This window comes from Aureococcus anophagefferens (assembly GCF_000186865.1).
Source record: "Aureococcus anophagefferens unplaced genomic scaffold AURANscaffold_3, whole genome shotgun sequence".
Classification (NCBI taxonomy): domain Eukaryota; class Pelagophyceae; order Pelagomonadales; family Pelagomonadaceae; genus Aureococcus; species Aureococcus anophagefferens.
This window is the reverse complement of record NW_008705563.1, coordinates 1461449-1483881: the sequence shown is the minus strand read 5'-3', so window position 1 is coordinate 1483881 and position 22433 is coordinate 1461449. Positions and strand designations below refer to the sequence as shown.

The 22433-nt window shown below is 71.3% G+C and overlaps 5 protein-coding genes across 5 annotated transcripts; 2 read left to right on the top strand and 3 right to left on the bottom strand.

Moving 5' to 3' along the window:
• Positions 1 to 5381: 5381 nt before the first annotated feature.
• Positions 5382 to 6515, bottom strand: AURANDRAFT_21353 (hypothetical protein; the record flags this gene model as incomplete). Its single annotated transcript, XM_009035465.1, has 1 exon — positions 5382 to 6515. The coding sequence occupies one exon, from the start codon at positions 6513 to 6515 to the stop codon at positions 5382 to 5384; it is 1134 nt and encodes a 377-aa protein (XP_009033713.1).
• A 183-nt stretch (positions 6516 to 6698) lies between these two features.
• On the top strand, positions 6699 to 8315 carry AURANDRAFT_61733 (hypothetical protein; the record flags this gene model as incomplete). The annotated part of the gene is made up of 1 exon (XM_009035719.1): positions 6699 to 8315. The coding sequence occupies one exon, from the start codon at positions 6699 to 6701 to the stop codon at positions 8313 to 8315; it is 1617 nt and encodes a 538-aa protein (XP_009033967.1).
• Positions 8316 to 8647: 332 nt separating this feature from the next.
• AURANDRAFT_1761 (hypothetical protein) lies at positions 8648 to 9718 on the bottom strand (the record flags this gene model as incomplete). Its single annotated transcript, XM_009035276.1, has 1 exon — positions 8648 to 9718. A coding segment is annotated over one exon (1071 nt), but the record flags the coding sequence as incomplete, so codon positions are not given.
• Positions 9719 to 19888: 10170 nt separating this feature from the next.
• On the bottom strand, positions 19889 to 20938 carry AURANDRAFT_20797 (hypothetical protein; the record flags this gene model as incomplete). The annotated part of the gene is made up of 1 exon (XM_009035463.1): positions 19889 to 20938. A coding segment is annotated over one exon (1050 nt), but the record flags the coding sequence as incomplete, so codon positions are not given.
• Positions 20939 to 21730: 792 nt separating this feature from the next.
• Positions 21731 to 22360, top strand: AURANDRAFT_20923 (hypothetical protein; the record flags this gene model as incomplete). Its single annotated transcript, XM_009035720.1, has 1 exon — positions 21731 to 22360. A coding segment is annotated over one exon (630 nt), but the record flags the coding sequence as incomplete, so codon positions are not given.
• Positions 22361 to 22433: the final 73 nt, after the last annotated feature.

Sequence of the window (22433 nt, the reverse complement as noted above, 5' to 3'; positions counted from 1 at the left end):
CGAGCTCGACGGCCGCGATCCTCATCGCGCTCGTCGCCGGCGGCATCACGGCGTGCGCGATCCGCCAGGCCGTCGTCAAGCGCCGCAAGCGCGAGGCCGTCGGCGGCGCCCAGTTCGTCGACATCCCCAACCGGCCCGTGTCCTTCACGGCGACGCAGGTCCACAACCCGCTCGCCGGCGCGATGGCCGGCCGCGGCGGCTACGACGAGATCCCCTCGGCCGGCGCCAAACCCAACAGCGCCGTCGACGCCTACGGCAACACGGACCTCTAACGACGCGTGCCTTACGACGCGGCGGGGGCCGGCGCGGGCTTCGGGGCCGCCGCGGGCTTCGCCGGGGGGAGGCCGCGCTTCGTGCTGATGGGCTTGAGGTTGAGGTGGCGCGCGACCTGCGGACGGAAAAGTGATGATGTCAGGAAAAAGGTGCGTTCAGGACGCCGCGAAGGCGGACCTCGGCCCGGCTCCGGAACTTCTTGCCCCGGGGGTCGAAGAAGTACGTGTCCCACGTGCCCTCCGTCGCGCCGCCGCGCCGGACCTCGCTCCGCACGTCCCAGCCCTCGACCCAGGACACGTCGCCGCCGCACATCTGCACGTAGCGGCCGAGCTGGTCGAGGACGCTCTCCTCGTTCGGGCATTCCCGCGGTCGCCCGCTGTACTCGCCCGGCGCGCGGAGGACCATGTTGGCGCAGCGCCGCTTGATGCAGACGGCCTTCATGAGGCCCGGCCCGCCGTTCTTCGGCCGGTCCTTGCAGGGGCCGCACTCGCCGCACTCCGTCGCGGTGCACGCCGCGCAGACGCCGCAGCGGACGCGCCGCGCCGTGTAGGGCCCCGCGGCCGGCCGCCGCTCGGGCACGGGCCGGCTCAGGAGCTCGGCGACGTCGGGCCGCTTGATCAGCGCCTCGACGCCGACCCACTTGATCGCCGCCTTGACCAGCCGCTCCGCGACGCCGAACTCGCGCGAGCCGTCGTCGTAGACGACGTCGAGGCCCGCGTCCGTGACCTTGACGACCGTCGCCGGGTAAAAATGGTCGCCGGCGTCCATGAGGCACTCGACGGCGTCGCCGACTTTGAAGCGAAAGTCCGCGTAGTCGCGCCCGCTGCCGTAGCCGTCCTCGGTGACCGTGTCGAAGGCCGGGTCCTCCTTGGGCGCCGTCTTCTGCTTCTTGCTGCGCTTTTTTGGGGACATATCGATATGCGTCGCGCGCTTGCAACGCGTCTGCGGCTGCGCGCAGCCGCGGAAGGCCGGGGGTCGGGCCGGCGCGCGCGAGAGCGAGTGCCAGGGACGAGGACAATCAAAGCGAACGGCAAGTGAAGACGGCCTAAAAAACTGTCGCGGGCGACGCGGTGCGGACCCGTCCACGCGCTGCCATGACCCGCCCACGCCGGTCAGCACCCCTTACCGGCGGCTGCGCGCGCGCGGACTTGGTTCCGCGCGCGTCCTCACTCGTCGTCCTCGTCGTCGAAGACCGCGACGCGCCGGCGCTTCGCGTGCGTCGGCGGCGGCACCGGCTCGTCGTCGGAGTCGGACTCGAGGTCCGGCGCGGGCGCGGGCGCGGGCGCGTCCTCGACCTCGAGGTCGAGGTCGTCGTCGCTGTCGCTGTCGGCGGCCGCGCGCTTCTTGAGGCGGCTCGCGCCCTGCGACGCGTCGAGGTCGTCGAGCTCCGGGATTTCGGCCGCGGGCTTGTGGAACTTGCGGCGCTCGTTCCACTTGTCGTCGTCGTCGGCGTCGTCCTCGGACATGTCGTCGCGCGGCGGCGGCGGCGGCGGCGCGGCCGCGGCCGCGGCCGCGGCCGAGTCGCCGCGCGTCCGCCGGGGGCTCGGCGGCGCCGCGGGCCCGCGGCCCGCGTCGTCGTCGTCGTCGTCGTCGTCGTCGGACTTGACGAGCTCCTCGTCGTCGTCGTCCTCGACGGGCGCCTCGGCGGCGGCCTTCTTGGCCTTCTTCGCGCGGGGCTTGGGCGCGGGCTTGGACTTGAGGTCGTCCGCGAACGCCCGGAGCGCCGCGACCCAGCTCGACGTCTCGTCGAGGTCGTCGGGCTGGGGGAACTTGGCCAGCGCGTCGTCGACGAGCTTGTGGCACCGCGTCTGGAGCTTCTTCTCGTCCGCGTGGTGCGGCTGGAGCACGGGCAGCCGCGCGAGCGCGGCGAGGTCCGCGTCCTCCTCGCGCTCGTAGGTCTTCGCGAGCACGAGGCAGAGCGTCGCGTCCTCGGCGCGGGACCAGCGCTTGGCCTTGGGCTCCTTGGGCTTGGCCGCGAGCCGCGCCTCGGCCGCCTCGTCCGCCGCCGCCAGAGCTTCGAAGTCGACGTCGTCCTCGTCGTCCTCGTACTCGCGCGCGTCGTCGTCGAAGTCGCCGTCCTCGTAGAGCTTCTTGACGGGCATGGCGTCGTCGTCGTCGCGCGCGGGCGCGGCGCCGTCGTAGTCGTAGGTGAGCTTGTCGCAGAAGACCTCGGGCCGGTGGCCGCCCGCGCCGAAGAGCGCCTCGACGTAGAGCATGGGGTGTTTCTGGGCGTGGGCGTCGAAGTGGCGCAGCGTCGACTTGGCCAGGTCGCAGAGCAGGTCCACGGTGCCGTCGACGCGGCCGACCTTGCGGTCGTCGAGCAACCGCGCGAAGGCCTTGAAGTAGCGGACGCGGTAGAGCAGCGGCTCGCAGGTCCGGATCTCCGCCGACGTCGGCGGGAGCTGGAAGCTCTTGGACCCGGGGCCCGCCCGCGCGTCGCGGATGGGCAGCATGGCCACGCGGCGGAGGAACGCGTACACAAAGTGGTTCACGTGCGGCGCATTCGACGCGTAGCCCTCGAGTAACGCGGCGTACAAATCCATGGTGTTGGGCTGCTTGAGCAGCTTGTAGAGGTACTGGGCGAGGTCGAAGCGCTCGAGGCCCGCGTCGCCCGCGTTCGCCGCGTCGTCGCGGTCGAGGACCTTAAGCGACACGTGGACGATCTCCGCGAGGTCGCACGCGTAGCGCTTCGTGTGCTTGCCCGGGCCCCAGGCCTGGAGCATGGAGTAGAGCGGGTCCACCGTGTCCGCGGCGAGGAAGATCTTCTCGAGCATCGCGGACGCGAGCTTGACGTCCGTCGCCTCCGCCGCGGCGTCCGCGAGCGCGTCGCCGACGACCGCGCGGTCGCGGCGGCTCGTGCGGTCGCCGTGCTTCAGCGCCTCCAGGGACCGCAGGAGCTCCTTGTAGAGGCCCGCGGACCGCTCGAGCTCGAGGAGGCGCTTCTCCTTGACCGCGGATTCGACGTTCTCGAGCGTCGCCTTGACCGTGAAGACGTCGCAGAGGCGCAACAGCGGCCGCGGGAAGAAGGCGCCCTCGCCGTAGGCGGCTTTGCCGTCGGCGTCGCCGGCGTCGCCGCTCGCCTCGCTCCGGCGGCTCGCGGCCTTGGCGTCCGCGGCGTGCTGCTGGAGCCGTTTGGCCAGCAAACCCGCGCGCTCGCGGCGCCAGCAGAGGAGGAATTCCGCCAGAGCGAAGAAGAGGTGGCGGTCCCGCGCGTTGAGGCGCGCGCCGTCGACGCGGAGCTCGTTCTTGACGGAATCCAGCAGCTTCGCGAAGCCGTGCTTCGAGAGCTTGAGCACGAGCGCGGACGCCGCGCGCACCGACGCCTCCGCGCCGGGCCCGCGGCGCGTCGCCGTCGCCAGGCGCAGGACCTCGTCGACGCGCGGCGCCCGGGGCACGACCCAGTCCTCGTCCTCGTCGACCTTGTCGTGTTCCTCGTCCGAGAGCTCGTCCTTGTGCGGCGCCGCGTCGTCCTCGTCCTCCGTGTCCGAGTCCCGGCCCTCGGCCTTCTTCTTCTTCTTCTTCCTGCCCGCGCCGGCGCCCCGGCGGGCCTTGGCGACCTTGTGGGGCGGCACGAAGACGGGCCGCGCGCGCGTCGGCGCGGCCGTCCGCAGCGCCGCGGCCGCGTCGCCGTCGGCCTCGCCCCGGAGCGCGGCGCGGCTCCGGAGCGCGGCCGTGCCGGCGACGAACTTGTCCGGCCCGCCGCCCGTCGCCGCGACCTTGAGCACCGTGCCGAAGCGGCCGTGGCGGCTCGACGACTCGAGCGTCCGCGCGCGCTTCTCCTTGGCCAAGGTCCGGCTCAGCGCGCCGCCGTTGAGCGGCCGCTTGAGGCGGTCGTCGTAGGCGCGCTTGCGCCGGTCCTGCTCCGCGGCCTCGTCGTCCTCGCGGTAGAGGATGGCCGTGCAGAGGTTCTCCTCGGCCTCGCGCTTCTTGAGCGCGGACCGCCGCTTCTTGGCGTCGACGAATTCGACGGCCGCGACGTCGCCGGGCTTGTGCTGGAGCACGAGGGGGCCGAGCACCTCGGCGAGGAGCAGGTTCCAGGGCTGGTTCTCGCGCTGGTGGATGCCGCTGCAGAGCTCGCAGAGCACGTCGAGCACGAGCTCGTCGCCGAGGCCCGCGGTCAGCGCGTCGAGGCCCGCCGACGCCTTGGCGTCCTCGTAGTCGTCGCCGCAGGACGGGATGGGGTGCACGAGGTTGCGGATCAGCGTCAGCGCGAGCTCGACGTCGATGGCCTCGACGTCGCTGCGCCGCTCCTTGGACTTGTGTAGGCCGTCGAAGAGCCGGAGGAGGCTCCCGAGGACCCGGGGCCGCTCGGCGAAGGCCGCGCGGCAGTCGACGAGGAGCTTCGCCTGCTCGATGGCGGCCATGCGCAGCTTCAGCTTGCCCTTGCTCATCTTCTCGAGGCCGTCCTTCTTGCGGAGCCGCTGCGCCTCCGGGTCGTTGTACGTCGTCAGCGCCGTCGACGCCTTCGCCGACATGGGCATCGTGAGCAGCACGAAGATCTTCGTGAGCGTGCGCATGGACGCCTTGTCGAGGGCGCTCGCCTCGGCGAGGGGCAGCAGCTTCGACCGCAGCACGTCCCACTTGCCGAGCGTGACGCGGATCGCGCGGCACTCGCCCTCGTCGCGCCGGAGCGCGCGCTGCAGGTCCTGGAGCCACTCCTACGGGGGCGTTGGCGGATGAGAAACGGGGTTGATTTGGTGTTTCAAAGACGCCGGCTACAGACGAGGCAGTCCTCGCCGCGCAGGAACTCGGCGTCGGGCGACGCGCCGGCGTCGTCGTCGTCGCCGGCGGCGCGCCGCGTGCCGACGAACTGGCACACGAGCAGCAGCTCCTCGAGCATGCCCTTCTCCATCTCCATGGGGTTCGGCAGCTCCTCCTTCTCCGGGGGCATCGTCTTGCCCAGGCCGATGAACTCCGCCGGCGCCGGCGCCGTCGCAGTAGCCATCGTTGGGATTGTGGCGCGGAGAGCGGGGCGTCGACTCGAATTCAAGCGGTGCAACTCCTCATCAACGTCGATTTGAAGTTTTGTGCCGCCGTCCGAACGCCTTGAAGGGTGTCCTGTCACCCTAAGAAAACAGCCAGATTAAAAAGACGCGCGCGCGCGCGGCTCACTCCTTCTTCGCGCCGAGGGAGATGGCGACGAGCTCCGCCTGGACCTGGTCGCCGGTTTTGATGGGCGGGTAGGCCGCGCGCGCGTCGGCGCTGTCGAAGGCGCCCAGCGGCTCGAGGACGACGTCGGAGGCGATCTGGGAGAAGCACGTCGACGACACGCGCCACGTGCTCCGGCCGTCCCGCTTCGCGTCGCGCGCGGCCTTGGCGCAGGCCTTGTGCGCGATGACCTCGTGGAAGCCCGCGAGGACGTGGCCGCCCGTGAGGTACTCGAACTGCTTGCCCGCCTGGAGGAAGAGGTGGCCCGGGGGGATCTTGGGGACGACGACGTGGCCCGCGCGCGTCCAGACCTTGAGCCCCGGGAACCGGCTCTTGCCGTGGACCGTGAGGAAGTTGAGGTCGTAGTGGAAGCCGGCGAGCACGGTGTTGAGCTCGACGGCCTGGCCGAGCATGCGCGCCTTCTTGGCCCGGGGCTCCTCGTCGTCCGCCGGGTCCGACTCGGCGAGCTTCTTCAGGTCGGAGCCCGTCGGCGCGAGCAGGTGCGGCGCGCAGGCCATGCGGTCCTTGAACGCCGCGCGCTCGAGGCCGAAGCCCAGCGCCGCCATCTCCGCGACGGTCTCCGCCGTCGCCACGAGCTTCTCGCCCCAGCCGTCCATCTTGGGCTTCCACTCGTCCGCGAAGGCCTCCGGCACGACGGCGGGCGCGTTCAGCTCCTCGAAGGCCGTCTCCGCGGGCCGCTCGCCGATGCGCCAGAAGAAGCGCCACTTGGCGTCGGGCACGGGCGGGCACTCGCTCACGGGCACGTCCTTGAGCGTCTTGCCGAACGCGCAGTGGCCGCGCGGCTTCTCGACCTCGGACGGAGTGACGCCGACCTGGTAGTGGAGGTGGGGCCGCGCGTCGGTGGAACCGTCGCTCTGCTCGAAGTAGCGCTCCATCATGTCGAGGAACTCCTCGTTGGCGCTCGCCTCGACACGCGGGTCCTTGACGACGAGGCAGCCGTGGCTGTGGAGCGCCGCGGCGATGGCCGCGCAGGCGCTCGTGCCCGCGTCGGCGCCGCCGTCGGAGACGAAGGACGAGATGTCGATGACGGGCACGCTGTCGTTCACCGTGCCGTTCGCGTTGTAGGCCGCCATTGTCGCTCGCGGTTGGTCGTTCTTCTTGGCTTTAGTTATTGGCTGCCACGGCTGAGGTAAAATGTCGCCCACGGCTCCGTGAGTTCAAGTTCGTCGCGCTTGAACTCTGTTAATTGTCCGAGCCGGGCAGCCCCTCCACCACCACCGGCATTGGCGCGAGAACGAACGGTTTACCCAGCCACGATGCAGGGGGAGCGCATGCTGATCCGCAACTCGGACACGGGCCAGATGATGGAGCTGGACCTGGCCACGGGCGACATGAAGCCCTTGAGCGACGGCCCGCCGCAGACGCCGACGGCCGACGCGGGCTCGCCGGGGAAGGCCCCGGACTCGCCCGACGACTTCGTCGACTCGTCGCCGGAGAAGGGCGGGAGGAAGCGGCCGAGCTTCAGCGAGTCCATGTCGAAGATGCGCTTCAGCCGCCGCGCGGCCGAGGTCGCGGGCGTGTCGCGCGCGACGAAGGACGTCGCCTTCGAGGCGTCCAAGGTCCAGCTCGACGTCACGCTCGAGAAGATCAAGTTCCTCAAGGCCGCGCTCAAGGAGCAGGAGCGCGCCGCGCGGGCCTACTACGCGGCCCAGGCCGAGGTCTGCGCGCGCGTCAAGGACCTCGCCGCGGGCACGCCGCTCGAGGCGCCCGTCAACGACTACGAGGCGTCGGCGACGGCGGCGCGCTGGGAGGTCGAGACGACGCTCATGCCCGCCATGTTCGGCGAGCGGCTCGTCGCCGCCTGCGGGTCCTGGCACGCCAAGCTCGACCGCACGCTGCACACGGAGGTCTTCAGGCGCCAGGAGGCGACGCGCCGCGAGCTCGACCACTACAAGACGAAGCTCGAGCCCATGCGCCTCGAGAAGGAGAAGCGCGACCTCACGCGCCTCCGGGAGCAGAAGAAGCTCGGCAAGGCCGCCGCGCGGACGCTCGGCATGGCCGCGCAGGACCCGTCGGCCGCGGGCCGCGCCGCGGACGAGAAGTACGCGCGCAACGCCGTCAAGATGGAGCGCGCCCAGGCCGCCTACGAGGACGCGACGGCGGCGTCCATGCGCGCCATCGACGCGGGCGTCGACGGCCGCTGGGTCGAGCTCGGCGCCGTCGTGACGGCGCTCCTCGAGCTCGAGCTGAGCCTCCCGCACCAGCACGACGCGTGCTCCGCGGGGCTGGGGGCCGTCGAGACCGTGCTCGAGGCGCCCGAGGCGACGCCCCTCGAGGAGCGGCTCCGCGCGGCCGCGGCGATCCCGGAGCGCGACGACCTGCCGCCGCCGCCGCCGGACACGCCCGCGACGCCCGCGGGCAAGGGCCTCGAGTCGCCGCCGCCGTCGCCGCCGTCGCCGCCGCTCGAGCCGGCGGTCGTCGCCGAGCCGGCGGTCGTCGCCGAGCCGGAATTCGAGGCGGAGCCGGAATTCGAGGCGGAGCCGGAGCCGGCGGTCGTCGCCGAGCCCGAATTCGAGCCGGAGCCCGAGCCCGCGGTCGCGGAGCTTGAGCCCGAGCCGCCGGTCGCCGAGCCCGAGCCGGAGCCCGAGCTTGAACCCGAGCCCGTGGCCGTGGAGCCCGAGCCGGAGCCTGAACTTGAACCCGAGCCGGAGCCCGCGGCCGCGGAGCCCGAGCCCGAAGCGGCGCCGCCGCCGGCACTGCCGCCGCGGTCGCCCCCGGCCCTTCCGCCCCGGCCCGACGCGGCGCCGGAACTACCCGCGCGGGAGGAGGCTTGTTGCGCGGCGGCGGAAGAGCCCGCCATGCCGGCGCCGCTGGACGAGCCCATGGACGACGACTCGGAGGACGAGGACGTCGCGGTGGAATACCCGCTCTAGGAAAGAGCTCTGCTGTTACTAAGGCTGGTTTGCGAATGATACTAGATTTGAACCCCCCTTCTGTGCACCAGCATTTGTCTGAGGAGGAAACTCGCGGCTTGGACTATATCCCTGTTGGGATGCCATTCGTGGAGATTCGCGACCCAGGCGCGCGCACCGTCGGCACCACCACCAGCGACAGCTCGCATGCGACGGACTCGGTCTGTGCCCAAGTGAATGCGCTCGGATCTGTCGATGATGTACGTGAGGGCTTTGAGCGCTCTTAAGATATTTGCCGTGATGCGTTCGCGGACTTCTTCGATCACAGCACCGTCATCGAGATAGCCTAAGTCGACTTTCAGCAGCTCGCAGAGCGCCGGGATGCAGCCATGTTGGACCAACGCATCGACCTGCTCGGGCAAACCTCCTCGTGATATCGTAACCATGAGCCAGGAGGCTTCCGCGCGAACTTCGAGCGACCCTGAGCCCAGGAGCTCGACGACTCGCGGGACGAGGCCGGCAAAGTCCAAAACAGCCTGGATCTGTTCCATATTGCCCGCACAACAGTTGCCGGTTATCCAGACTGCTTCCCGTTGTGCGCCAAAATCTTCGTGATAGAGGAGCGCATAAAGCCGGGCCAAAACGGACAAATCGATCATGGTCTGCACATGATTATCGTCGTCGGTTGAGCATATGTTGCCCACAGCGAACAGCGCGCACGACACCACCTCCAGCGACGGGTGCCCGAGAAGCTCGACGAGACGTGGGCAAGCTCCCGCGTCGATGATGGTCTGCGCGCGCTCGATGCTTCCAAGATGGCTCACGTGCGCAAGCCCTAGACAAGCGAAATAATGAACTTGACAATTGTCGTCGCGGAAAGAGAGAAGCTTCGCGAGAACGGATACCGCAGGTCGTACTTGCTCCAGCTCAATCTCGGCGCAAAGTTGCGAGAGCAGCCGCACAGCTCCATAGACCAAGTCTCGCTTTTTGCTCTGAGCACTGCCCTCGCGGAGTTGCTGGACGATCGCCTCCATCGCGCCGTGGTCGAGCATCAAATCGCGGCTCTTGGGCGAATATTTCAGAACTAGCCATAGAGCCCAGGTGACCTGACCAACCCTGCGCTCGTCGCCCGTCCCCATCAGCCGGCAGAACATGGGCACGGCGCCCGCCTCGACGACGGCGTCGGCTACGCCCGGCTGAGCGCTGCCGAGCGCGATTTGCGTCAACACCCACAAGGCTTCCTTCTGGAGATCGGTATCGTCCTGCTGGAACTCCACGAGCCGCGGCACCACGCCCGCATCGACGACCAAACGCACCGGTCGGTTCAAGAATCCGAACACGCGTACCGATGAGAGCATCGCGCGGAGGTGCTGTGTCGCTTTGAGCCGCGCGTGCAGATCCGTCGAATTCAAGCCGTCGACGATCGCTCGCCGCGCATCTCCTAGCCGCGTGGCGACCGACTTGGACGCGAGGACGAGTGCCAAACGATCCGCGTCTTCGCTGAAGCCCAATATTGTAATGAGAAGAGCGTCCGGGAGCAGCTCGATCGCGGCCGCATCGGGTTCGTGCGAGCAGACCGTCTCGGCTTCGCTCTCGTCGTCGCGGGTCTCGTCGGGGGCGCTCGCCCGGGTAATCGCCGCGTCGGCCGACTCCACCACGCGTCTCGACGACGCCATCAGGCCCTCGTCGAGTCTTGTGGCGACTCGCCAAGCGCGACGCATCCGGGCCCCCGAAGTGTCCGCCGGACAGTCCGGCAAGCAGATCAAGTATGGGACAACAAAGCCCCCGAAAAGAAGACCACAGCCTCTTACACAGCGCCTCAGGACGAGTCGGCGGAGCCCGGGGGCTCGGGCGAGTTCTTGGAGACGGGCTGGCGGCGCTTGATCATGTCCCGCGTCGTGATCTTGAGGTGGGGGTTCGAGATGCCGAGCTGGTGGGGCTTGGAGACGACGACGGACGACTTCTTGTCCTGCTCCGACTTGGACGACGACTGGATGGCCTGGTTGATCGCGAGGCCCAGCGGCGCGCGGGGCCCCTGCTTCAATTTCGAGAGCATGTTCGCCTGGCGGAGCGCGTCCATGACGGCCTGCGTGTCGAGCCCCTCGCGCACGAAGGTCGCCGCGGACTTCTCGTCGGCGCGGCTCACGGGCCGCGACTCGATGGCGTTCTGCTCGCGGTCCTTCTTCTCGCGCTTCCGGACGTCGCGGACGATCTCGCGCTCGCGCATCTTCTCCGTGACGACGCGCACGGGCGGCACGGCCGTCGCGTGGGCGGACCGCACGAGCTGCGTCGAGTCGAGCGTGTTGTGGAGCGTCGCCTGGATGCGGTCCTTGGGCGACGGCTTTTTGCCTAAACCCGTCGCGAAGTCCGGCGTCTTAGGGGTCGTCGGCCGCGAGCTCTCGTCCTCGTCCTCGATCTGCTTGTGGATGCTCAGCGCCTCGCGCACGGAGACGATGGTCTCCTCGCAGAGCGTGAGCAGCCGCACGACGCCCGCGCGCTGCACGTGGTTCGCGTCCGGATCTTGCGCGGGCATCTCGCCGCGCTCGACGTCGAGCACGAGCTCCGGGTCCAGCCGGAGGCGCACGACGCCCGACTCGCGCTTCGCGTCCGTCGTGTAGGCCTCGAGGAGCCGCGCGACGTGCATGATGCCGCTGGAGACCTCGGTCACAAAGACCGCGTTCTCCTCGTAGTAGCGCTGCGAGTGGTTGAGGCGGATCTCCGCGCGGAAGAGGTCGCTGTCGATGCGCCGCGACGCGTTGTCACTGCGGTCCTCGCCGCCGCCCTTGCCCTCGTCCTTGCGCGCGTCGCCGGCCTTGTCCGCGGGCGCCGTCGTGGAATCGGACTCGACGGACGCCTTCGCCGGCGCCGCGCCGCGCGTCGTCATGCCGCCGAGCCGCAGCTCGCTGAACTCGTGGGACATGGCGTCTAACAACGCCTTGAGCTGCGTCGACCGCAGCAGGTTGTGCTTGTGCTGGTCCCGCAGGCTCTGGTTCAGCTGCTTGGACGTCCGGAGCCGCCGCGTGATCTCCGACGGGTCCACGGAGCCCGTCGCCAATTTGAGCTGGCGCATGAGGTCCTCGGCGGCCGAGTTCTCGTCGTCCAACTTCTCCTCGTGCGTCTTCTTCGACGCGTGCTTGAACTTCAACAATCTTTGCGTCTTCGTGAGCTCGCGGTCGGGCGTCTCGTGGAAGCTCACGAAGCGGTCGCCGTCCTCGTCCTCCGTCTCCTGGGACCCGGCGGGCGCCGTCGCCTTCTTGAGCTGCTCGATGGACGCCGTGACGACGCGCGCCCGGTCGCGGCAGACCTGGCGCATGTCCGCCCACTTGTTCCGCTCGCGGCGGTGCCGCGGCTTGTCGCGCGCGCCGATCTCCTCCGACTTCTCGTGGAGCTTGCGGCGCTTCGAGAGGAGGTCCTGGGCCTGGACGCGCGCCAGGTTCAGCTGCTTCTCGACGATCTCGATGCGCTGCGAGCCGACGACGGGCCGCGCGTCCGTCGCCGCGCGGACGACCTCCGCGTAGTAGGCGCCCAGCGCCGCGGACTCGGCCAGCGCGACGCGCACGGCGTCGAGGCGCCGGTCCAGCGTCTCCAGCGTCTTCTCGCCGCGCTCGAGCTGGTGCGCGCAGTGCTCGTCCGCGCGGACGCGGTCCTCGATGGCGCGCCGCTGCGACTTCAGCTGCGCCTTGCGGTCCTTGCGGATGTTGATGAGCTTGTCGTGGGCGCCGCGGAGGCGCGCGATGCGCGCCTGCACGGACGCGCGCGAGATGTCGTAGTGCGACGCGGGGAAGATGAAGCTGTGCGCCGACAAGAAGCCCAGCTCCTTCGAGTTCGACGCGACGTTGACGTCGACCTTCTCGAGCTCGCGGATGTGCAAGAGCGCCACGAGATCCTTGGGCTCCTCCGTGCCGCCGAAGCGCGTCGACGCGACGACGCCGTGGGAGTCGCGGGGGTCCTCCTTCGAGAGCAAATGGCCCTCGGCGCTCGGGAAGCGCGTGCCCCGGCGCTGGCTCTTGAGCGACGACTGCGAGAAGGGCCCGCAGCCGGACTCGAGGCTCAAGCCGTAGCCCTGGCCGTAGGTCGGGCCCACGCGCATGCGCCGCGGCGGCAGGCGGCTCGCGACGCGGCGGAGGCGCACGAGGCGCCGCTCCGCGGAGCTCTCGGCGCCCATGACCTCGTCCAGCGACCCGCCGGGCGTCGGCATGGGTAAAGGAGCGGGCTTGGACCCCTCGGCGTCGCCCTCGACGGAGCCCGCGAGGGAGTCCAGGTCCCGCTCGCCGAAGACGGACCCGTCGGACCGCACGGAGTCCAGGAGCCGCGGCGCCTCGCCCTTGACGCCCAACCGCAGGGGCGCGCCCGGCGGCTCGAGCGTGACGCCCGCGGCCGTGCGCTCGAGCGCGCGCATGCCGTCCTCGCGGATGGGCTCCTTGGCGCCCAGAGCGCGTGCCTTGATGCGGTCCTCGGAGATGGTGGCGATGACCGACGAGCTCGGGTCCCGCCGCTTCACGTTCCAGTAGCGGCGGCCCCGGGGCCCCGTGGAGCAGCTCGCGATCGCGAGGCGCGCGGCCTCGATGGCCATGCCCGCCGCGGCGCCGTCCAGGCCGACGGACATCTCGTCGTCGTACAGGGAGCCGTCGTCGCCCGCGTTGGACCCGCGCGGGCCCGCCGGGTTCTCGCCGCGCGAGACGCGCGACGCGCGCGAGCTCGCCTCGTCGCCCGCGCCCGCCGTCGTCTTCACGTAGGACTGGCCCACGGTCCAGGAGATGGCCGTGCCGTGCGCGAGGGCCAGCCACGGGAACTGGATCCAGATCCAGCGCTCGTAGTGGTAGAGGCTCGACTTCTCGTTGTGGTGCATGCCGTCGTTGCCGCGCACGTTCACGAGGAGCGCGGACATGGAGACCACGGACCCCTCGTCCTCCGGGTCGAGGTCGTCGTCCTTGCGGTCCGACGCCGACGTCTTGGACCGGCCCGGGGGCCCGCCGCCGCCCTGCTGCGAGTCCTGGAGCAGCCGCTCGACCTTGGGCCGCTGGACGCCGATGCCGTCCAAACGCCGCCAGTCCAGGGACCCGCGCAAAAAGGGCGGCGGCGTCTCCGCGCGCTCGGAAAACCCGATCAGAAACTCGCCGATCTGCGACAGCATCTCGTTGAGCCGGTGCGTCGTCGGCCGCTCCGTCGCGTGCCACTTGTCGACGGCGATCGTGTACGCGTCGACGACGTCGAACGTCGCGCACTGGTCCTGGAGCCGGTCCCGCTTCGCCCGCGACTCGATCAAGCCGAGCGCGTGCGCCGTATCTAAATTCGACAGGATCATCTGCGACTCCGAGAGCTCCTGCGTCGCCGCGTGCGTCGCCTGCTCCGCGGCCGTCGTCAGGTACAGCGGCCCGTCGACGAGGAGCTTCCAGTAGTTCTGCAGCTCGAGCTTCATCTGCGGCGGCCCGAGGAACATGGTCTCGAAGGTGTGCACGTTCGACAGGGAGTCGCACAAGGGCGTCCACTGGCGGCACTGCTTGAGGTGCCAGGGCAGCTCCTCGGCGCGGCGCCGGCTCGGCGGCCGCCCCGCAAAGTACGCCGCGACGCGCGCGTGCCACCAGTTGCCGCCGACGTTGTCGTGGCGGAACTTCGTGTCCTTCCACGTGCCCTGGGCGCGCTCGAGCTCCTGGCGCTTGGCCACCGAGGCCTTGACGCGCGCGGCGCCGATCTCGACGTAGCGCTTGTGGACGACGGACCGCAGCGCCTCCGACTCCAGGGGCAGCACGAGCACGTGCTCCGCGGGGTCGTGCAGGACCCCCAGCGCCCGGAGCATCTTCGGCAGCTCCTCGACGAGCTCCGGCGGGAACGTCGTCTCCTGCTCCTCGGGCTTGGGGTCGTCGGCGCTCAGGAACGCGGCCAAATCGTCCAGATCGTCCAAGTCCTCCTCCTCCTTCTTCTTCTTCGACGCGGGCGACGACGCCTTTTGTGCGTCGTCGGCCGCGGACGGCGACGACCGCCGCGCGGCGAGGGAGCCCGACGAGCCCTGGGACTCCTCGTACTCGGCCTGGACGCGCTCCTCCTCCTCCTTCCGCTCCAGGTTCGCGATGTCGCGCTTCCGCTCCTCGTCCAGGTCCTTGAGCAGCGCCCAGAGCTCGTCCTCCCGTAGACCGTAGCGCGCGACGCAGAGCAGGGCCAGGGCATCCCCCAGGAGCATGCCCAGGCCCGGCACCTTGTCGACGCCGCCGAGCAGATAGACGGGCACGTGGTCCATGGCCGTCTGCGAGTTGAACGACGCGCCCTCGTCTTGCACCTTCTCCTCGTCGGGCTCGACGGAGCCCGCGTCGCCCGTCTCGGCGACCGTGACCATGGGCGGGTCGTTGTCGCGGGGCGTCGCGGGCGGGGAGAAGAGGGGCGTCGCGTTCTCGGAGCCCGGCTCGCTGTCGGAGATCGCGTTCGCGGCCGCGGCCGCCGCGAGCGCGTCGCTCTCGAGCGTCGCCTCCTCGACCTCCAACGAGACGTCGTCCTCCTCGGGGTCGTCCTCGAACTCGTCGCCGTAGTCGTCCTCGAACTCCGTCGTGTACTCGCCCTCCTCGAAGCGGCTCGGCTCCTCGAACGGGCTCAGCGGCGCCTCGACGGGCTCCAGCGGCCGCGCGGAGCCCTCGACGAGGGGCCCCGGCGCCGGCGCCGGCGCGCCGGCGGGCGCGCCCGTCGCGCCCGGCGCCGCCGCCGGCGCCTCGCCGTGGAGCGCCCACGCGTCGTCGACGGCGGAGCCGATCGCGCAGACGATCGCCGACTCGATGGACCCCTCCTCCACGTCCAGCGTCGTCGCGTCGCCGGCGAGCGCCGCCGCCACGAGGCCGTCGCGCGTGCCCGTGGACAGCGCGCCGCCCGACGAGATGGACTGGTCGATGGACGTCTCGTCCGCCAGCAAGACGATGTCGCGGTCGACGAAGTGGATGTCGTCCAGGTCCCGCAGGAACGCCTCGAGAAACCCGTGGCGCTTCGACCCGCCGGAGTGGGACTCCGCGGCGTCGAGGGCGTTCTCCAGGAGCTTGTCCGTGATGGAGCTCGCCAGCTCCCGCGTCCGCGCGAGCGCCTTGTCCGCGTTGTTCTGGCTGTGGCGCCAGCGGATGTCGGCCATGGCCGCCGCGTTCGCCGCCGTCGACTTGTGGAGCGGCGCGCGCACGCCGCCGCCCCGCGACCGCACGGGCACGCCCCGGCTGTTGAGCTTCGCGCGGCCCGTCTGCGGCCCGTCCGCGCCCGCGGCGCCCGAAGGCGTCTGCGGCGTCGGCGGCTTGTCGAGCGCGGACGCCGCGGTCGTCGGCGCGGCGCCCTCGAGCTCGTGGGCCTCGAGATTCTGGGCCCGCGTCCAGGACAGGCGCACGGACGTGTGGTCGTCGGCCTCGCCGCTCTGGTCGAGCTCGCTGTCCTCGTTCGCGTCCGACTCGTCCGCCGTGTCGGGCCGCCGCATCTGGCTCGCGCGCGCCGCGACGCCCATGAGGGACCCGGCCATCTGGGAGCAGCGCCGCGCCTTCTGCTTCTTGTCGTCCTTGAGCTCGTGGCCCGCCTCCCAGGTGTCCAACACGCTATGGAAGAGCGCTTCCGCCGTGATCGACGGCACCTCGTCCTCCTCGAACCCGGGCGCCTGGATGGTCACGGAGCCCGTGCCCGTCGTCGACGTCGACGCGTCGTTGGCCTTGGACGGCGAGGTCTTCGAGCCCGGCGCGCGCGCGCCGAGCCACGACTCCTGCAGGCTCCAGACGTCGAAGCCGCGCGACGCGGACCAGACGAGCGCGCGCAGGAACGTCGCGAGCGTCAGCGACGTCGTCGGCATGTCCTCGAGCACCCGATGCTGCTGGGCGAAGAGGTCGAGCTTCATGGACTTGCCCTCGTCGTAGGGGTCCTTGTCGTCCTCCTCGTCCCGGCCGCCGTCGTCGATCTTCTCGAGCATCGCCGTGAGGTAGACGGACTCGTCCGTCGGCCCCTCCTCCTCGACGACCTCGGGCGTCGCGCTATCCAGGAAATTGCGCATGATGGACCGCTTCACGGACGCGCTGAACTTCATGCGCCGCAGCTGCCACCGGCGCCGCTTGAGCTCGGCCATGACGCGCTTCTGCGTCCGGCCCGCCTCGCCGATGATGACGTGGTTCTTCTTGTAGCGCTCGCGCTCCGCGGCGGCCTCGGCCTCGGCGTTGACGTCCGCCGTGAGGCGCCGCTGCTGGGTAGACCGCGCGGCCTTGGCCTCGAGCTCCGCCTGGTCGTCGATCGTGAAGCCCGGCGGCATCGTCGACGACAGCACGACGCGGACGTTCGGCGGGAACTCCTGGGGCAGCCAGCTCAGGTTCGCCTCGCCCTGGTCGTTGCGGAGGCGATGCAAGCCGTCGATGACGAGCAAAACCGAGCCCTTGTTGCCCGCGGCCTCCAACAGCCGCGGCAGGTCCCACGCGAGCTTCTCCGGGTCGAAGTCGTGGACCATCGGCAGGTCGAAGTGCATGACGAGTTCGCTGACGAGCCGGCAGAGCAGCTCGCGCACCTGGAGGCTCTGGCGCGTGCAGCCCACGACGTGCGTGAACACGAACTCCTCGTTGCTCTGCTGCTGGTCGAGCGGGCTCTGCCTCCGGTTCCTCCGCCGCTCGAGCCACTCCGCGATGAGCGTCGACTTGCCGCAGCCCGGCGGCCCGACGATGACGATGGGCACCATGCCCCGCTCGCTCTCCGTCGACTCGAGGTCGCTCTCGAGCACGGGTAGCAGCTCGTGCTCGAACTTGTTCCCGTGGCTCGGCAGCCGCGAGATCTGGAACGACGCGTGGAGCTCGCGCTCCAGGCCGCCCAGGGACTTGCCCTCGGCGACGGACGCCGTCACGGAGTCCGCCATGGCGGCGAAACCCGCCCGGCCCCGACGGAGAGCGTCGCCGCGCCGCGCGGCACCAGCCCGCGGACCAACAGCGCTCAGCGCTCGTCGTGATACCGCCGCGGCACCTCGCGAGATTTGGTCTGCGGCGCCGACCTCAACGACTTCGGGCGGGCTGCCAATCGGCAGCTTTTCAATCGCGCGCAGCCCAGCCATCGCGTCGTCCCACCCGGGCTCGCCGCCGCCGTCCCGCCCGGGCTCGCCGCCCTCGTCGACGCCGCATCGGCCATGGAGTCGGCGCCGGTGTCGAGCCGCGCGCTCAAGTGCTACACGGCGTGCTACGACGGCAAGATCGACGAGGTGAGGCGCATCGTCGAGGAGGCGAGCGAGGAGCCGCTCGACGTCAACGCGGAGATCCACGGGGGCACGGCCTTCGCCGCCGCCGTGCAGAACGGCCACCTGGACATCATCAAGTACCTCGTCGAGTGCAAGGCCGACGTGGACCACCCCATCCACGACGGCGCGACGCCCATATTCATCGCGGCCTACCGCGGCTACATCGACATCGTGTCCTTCCTCATCGAGCGCGGCGCGAATCTGGAGACGCCCAACTCCAAGGGGAACACGCCCTTCTTCATCTGCTGCCAGCACTGCCGCCTCGACATCGCGTCGCTCCTCGCGGACCACGACGTCAACCTAGAGCCGATCAACGAGGCGGGCTCGACGCCCTTCTTCTTCGCGTGCCAGGAGGGCAACCTCGACGTCGTCAAGTTCTTGGTCGCGCGCGACGTGAACTGCACGCGCGGCAAGAACGGCATCACGCCCTTCCACATGGCGTGCTACCGGGGCCACCTCGACGTCGTCACGTACCTCACGGTCGAGAAGGGCATGAACCCGCGCGCCATCGACGGCCACGGCCGCACGCCCCTCGAGGTCGCGCGGCGGGCCCAGCGAGACGACGTCGTCGCCTTCCTCGAGCAGGTCAACCCGGACGCGAAGGACGGCGCGGCGGACTCGTCCTGCATGACGACGACCTTCGGCCAGGAGGACGCGCCCTGCTCCGAGCTCAACTGCGTCATCGCCTAGGCGCGCGGAGCCAACCCCGCCCCCCTTTTGCGCCTCCCCCCCCCGCCCCTCCCACGTGGTGCACGGTCCCCTAAAAGCCGATGATGTTTTACCCCTACCTCGGCGTGCTCTCGTGCTGCTTCAATTCGCGGAGCAGGAACTCGATCTTCGACTCGTACTCCTCGACGGTCCGCGCGTCGAGCACGGGGCCGACGGGCTTCGGCGGCGTCACGGTCGTCGGCGCGGCCAGGCGCCCCCGGAGCTCCGCGGCCTCGCGCTCCGCCGCGTCGCGCGCGAGCTTGACGGCGATGAGTTGCCGGCAGGACTCGAACAACGCGGCGCTCGTGTGCTTGGGCGTCAGGTCCGCGAGGTCGCGCCGGAGCTGGTCGAGCGCGGCCTTGGCGGCCGCGGGCCCCTCGCGCGTCGCGCCGTCGTCGGCGAGCTTCCGCCGCTCCTCGTCGGCCCGCGTCAGGACGCCGTCGAGCTTGCGCTGCAGCCAGCGCGCGGCGCGCTTCTCGAGCCTGTCGCGCGCCTCGACGTCCTCGCGGTTCTCCTTGTCGAGGCCCCGCGACACGGCGTCGCGCTCGTCGCGGAGCGCGCGCGCCTCGTCGCCGAGCTCCGCGAGGCGCGCCTCCGACGCGCGGCGCAGCGCCTCGACCTTGCCGAGCTCGAGGGTCTGCTGCCGCTTGAGCGCGCCGAGCTCCTCGGCGTCGCGCGCGCGCTGGCTCGGGTCCAGCTGCGACCGGAGCACGGAGCAGTCGCGCTCCAAGGTCGCGACGCGGTCCTCGTACTGGCGCACGGCGCGCTTCGCCTCCTCCTCGGACGCCGCGAGCGCCGCGATGCACGACTCCTTGAGCGCGATGTCGTTCTCGAGGGCCTGGAGCTTCCGCGCGGACCGCTCGCGCTCGCTCTTCTCGCGCTCGGCCTCGGCCAGGTCGCGCGCGAGCTTCGACGTCGCCTGGGCCGCGGACGCGCGGAGCCGCGCGTCGAGGGACGCGGCGTCGTCGTCGTCGTCGCTGTCGTCGCCCCGCCGCTTCTTCTTCATGGGCGACTTGCGCTTCGCGACGGCCTCTTTCAGTAACGCGTCGGCGAGCGTCCGCGCGGCTTCCGACGCGCGGAGGTCGTCCTCGAGGCGCGCCGCCCGCGCCTCGGCGGCGTCGGCACGCTTCGCCGCCTCGCGCGCCTCGCGCGCCTTGGCCGAGAAGATCTCCTCGTCGCGCGCGAGGTCGCCCCGCGCGTCCGCGAGCGTCTCGCGCACGGCGGCGAGGTCGCGGTCGCGCTGCTCCAACGCGCCCTGGAGGTCGAGCACGCAGCGCACGGGGCCCGCGCGGAGCTTCGCGAGGAAGGGCGACGGCCCGTTGTCGCCGAGGGCTTTCGCGATGTCCACTAAAGCGCCCTTGGTCTTCCGGTCGAGCGCGCCGTCGTCGACGAGGTTTCGGAGCGCGCGCCGCGCGGCGAGGACGGCGCCGTGGCCGTCGCAGAGCGCCGCGGCGCAGGCCGCGGCCTCGGGGTCCTCCGCGCCGGGCGGCGGCGGCGGCCGCGGCGCCGCCGCCCGCGCCAGCTCCGCCTTCAGCGCGTCGTTCTCGCGCCGGAGCGCGCCGCCCGCGTGCTCGAGCTCGGCCCGCAGGCTCGCGTTCTCGCGCTTCATGGCGTCGAGCGCCGGCGCGTCGTCGGGCCCGCCGACGACGACCGTCGCGTTGGCGACGACGTCGTTCTTGATGTTGCGCGCGCGCGCGGCGTAGCCGAGCGTGTTCGCGGACTCTGGCGCGTCGTCGCCGTCCGGCGACACGCAGGCGAGCATGACCGTGCGCGCCGTGCCCCCTAACGAGTCGGCGAGGAGGCGCGTCAGCTTCGACTCGCGGTAGGGCACGTGCACGGGCCGCCGGCTCCGGTCCGCGTCGCTCAGCGCCGAGATCACCTTGCCCAGAGTCAGCAGGCCGCAGTTGATGGCGATGCCCTCGCGGAGCCGCGCGCCCTCGGCGCCCGAGCGCTTCGCGCGCTCCGAGCCCGCCAGGTCGCAGAGGTGGAGCTTCGAGCGCACGACGGCGAGCCGCGTCGACGCGCGGACGTCCGCGGGCGACCCGGCGCGCTCTTCGAGGAGCACCTTGCGCCGCTCGACCGCGAGCGTGAGGATCGCGTGGCTCCGGCTCGACGTCTCGTTCAGCGCCGTCGCCTTCGTCGTGCGGCTCGCGTTGCCCGCGGCGAGGAGCTCGAGGGCCGCGTCCGCCGTCGCGAGCTCGACGTCGCGCGCGCCCTGGACGACGACGCCGCGGCTGCCGAGCTCGCGGATCGCGAGCTTCGCGCTCGGCGTGGCCGGGGCGAGCAGGTCGACGAGCTCCTCGTTGTAGATCTCGACGTAGGTCGCGCGCACGCGCAGCGCGCCGCCGGAGCGGTCCGCGGCGGCGAAGAGGTCCGCGACGGCGCGCGGCACGACGCCCCGCGCGGCGCCCGCGACCGCGCCGCCGCCGCAGCCCATGGTGTAGGTCTTGCCGCTGCCCGTCTGGCCGTAGGCGAGCACCGCCGCGTTGTACCCGTCCAGGACGCCCGCGACGAGCGGCGCCACGGCCTCGGCGTAGATTTCCTCCTGGGTGGCGGTGGTGTTGTGGACGCGGTCGAAGGCGAAGCGCTTGTCTCCTATCGCCGCGACGCGGTCGTCGAGGGCGACGACGCCGCCGCCGCCGCCGGGCCGCACGCGGACCCGCACGGACACGTGCTCCGTGTGCGTCGCGCCGTCGCGCGTCGCGGCGACCCGGGCGGGCTCCATGCTCTTTGAATCAGCCCGTAAACACTCCTCGGGCTGTCGCTGCACCGCCGGCTCCTCACGACATCATCGACATGATGCCGCGAGAGTACTCAGGGGCATCGTCGCGGCCGCGCCACAGGCGTCGACGCCGCGTCTGTGGGCGTGACCACCAAAACAACCATGTTCTCGACGTCATCGACGACCTACGCCGCGGCCAAGTTCCCGTGCTGCCGCTGCCTGTCGGCGGTGTCCGCCGACACGACGCAGCACCGCTTCGTGCTCGGCACGGGCGGCGCCCGCGAGCAGAACGAGGTGCAGGTGCTCGACTTCGACGAGGAGTCGAACCGCCTCGGCTGCGTCGGCCGCGTCGCGCACGCCGGCGAGGTCTTCGCCCTCGCGCCGTCGCCGGCGGACGCGTCGACGTTCGCGAGCTGCGGCGGCGGGCCCGACGCGTCGGTCTGGGCGCTGGACGCCGCCGAGTTCGGCGAGGGCGCGGCGGACGACGCGCTGAGCGACGGCGAGGGCCCGGGCGTGCTCGGCCGCGACCAGCCCGCGCTGCGGCGGGCCGTCTCGAACGCGAGCGACGACGGCGGCTGGGCCGACGGCGCCGCCGCGGGCGACGCCGTCGCGCCGCGGGACCTCCGCGCGCTCGCGGGCGCGGCGACGGCGGGGCCCTGCCGGTCCCTCGCCTGGTCGCCGCGGGACCACGGCGCGCCGAACGCGCTCGCGGCGCTCGACGGCGCGAAACTCCGCTTCTACGACGTCGCCGCCTCCGCCGAGCCCACGCTCGCGGTCGACGTCGCGGCGCCCTTCGGGGGCGCCCGGGCGACGGCGGCGTCCTGGAGCCCCCACGACGCGGCGGAGGTCCACGTCGCGAGCCGCGACGGCGCGGTGCGCGCCTACGACGCGCGGTCGTCCGCACCGCCGCGGCTCGTCGTCGCAGGGGACGGCGGGCCCTGCTTCGCCGTCGACAGCAACCCGAACAAACCGGGCGCCGTGTCGACGGCCCACGCCGACGGCACGGTGCGCTTCTACGACCTGCGGGCCAGCGGCGGCGCGCCGCTGAAGATCCTCCGGGGCCACGACGGCTGGTGCGGCGCGCTCGAGTACAACAAGTACCACGACCAGCTCCTGGCGTCGGGCGGCTCCGACAAGCTCGTCAACTTGTGGCGCGTGTCGTCGATCTCGAGCGCGCCGCTCCTCGAGCTGGACCTCGACGACGCCAAGGGCGACGGCGCGTCGTCCGCGGTGACGTCGTCCGCGGGTACCGCGGCCCCCGACGCGCCGGACGTCAAGGTCAAGGACTACGACCTCCACGACGACGCGGTCGTCGCCGTCGCCTGGTCCTCGTGCGACGCCTGGGTCTTCGCGTCCCTGTCCTTCGACGGCCGCGTCCTGCTCAACCACGTCCCCTCGCCGGAGAAGTACAAGATCCTCCTCTAGGGTAACGTGAGACGACGTTAACGGATCATATGCCCCCATCGCGGCTGAAGACGCCCATGAAGACGTCGACGCT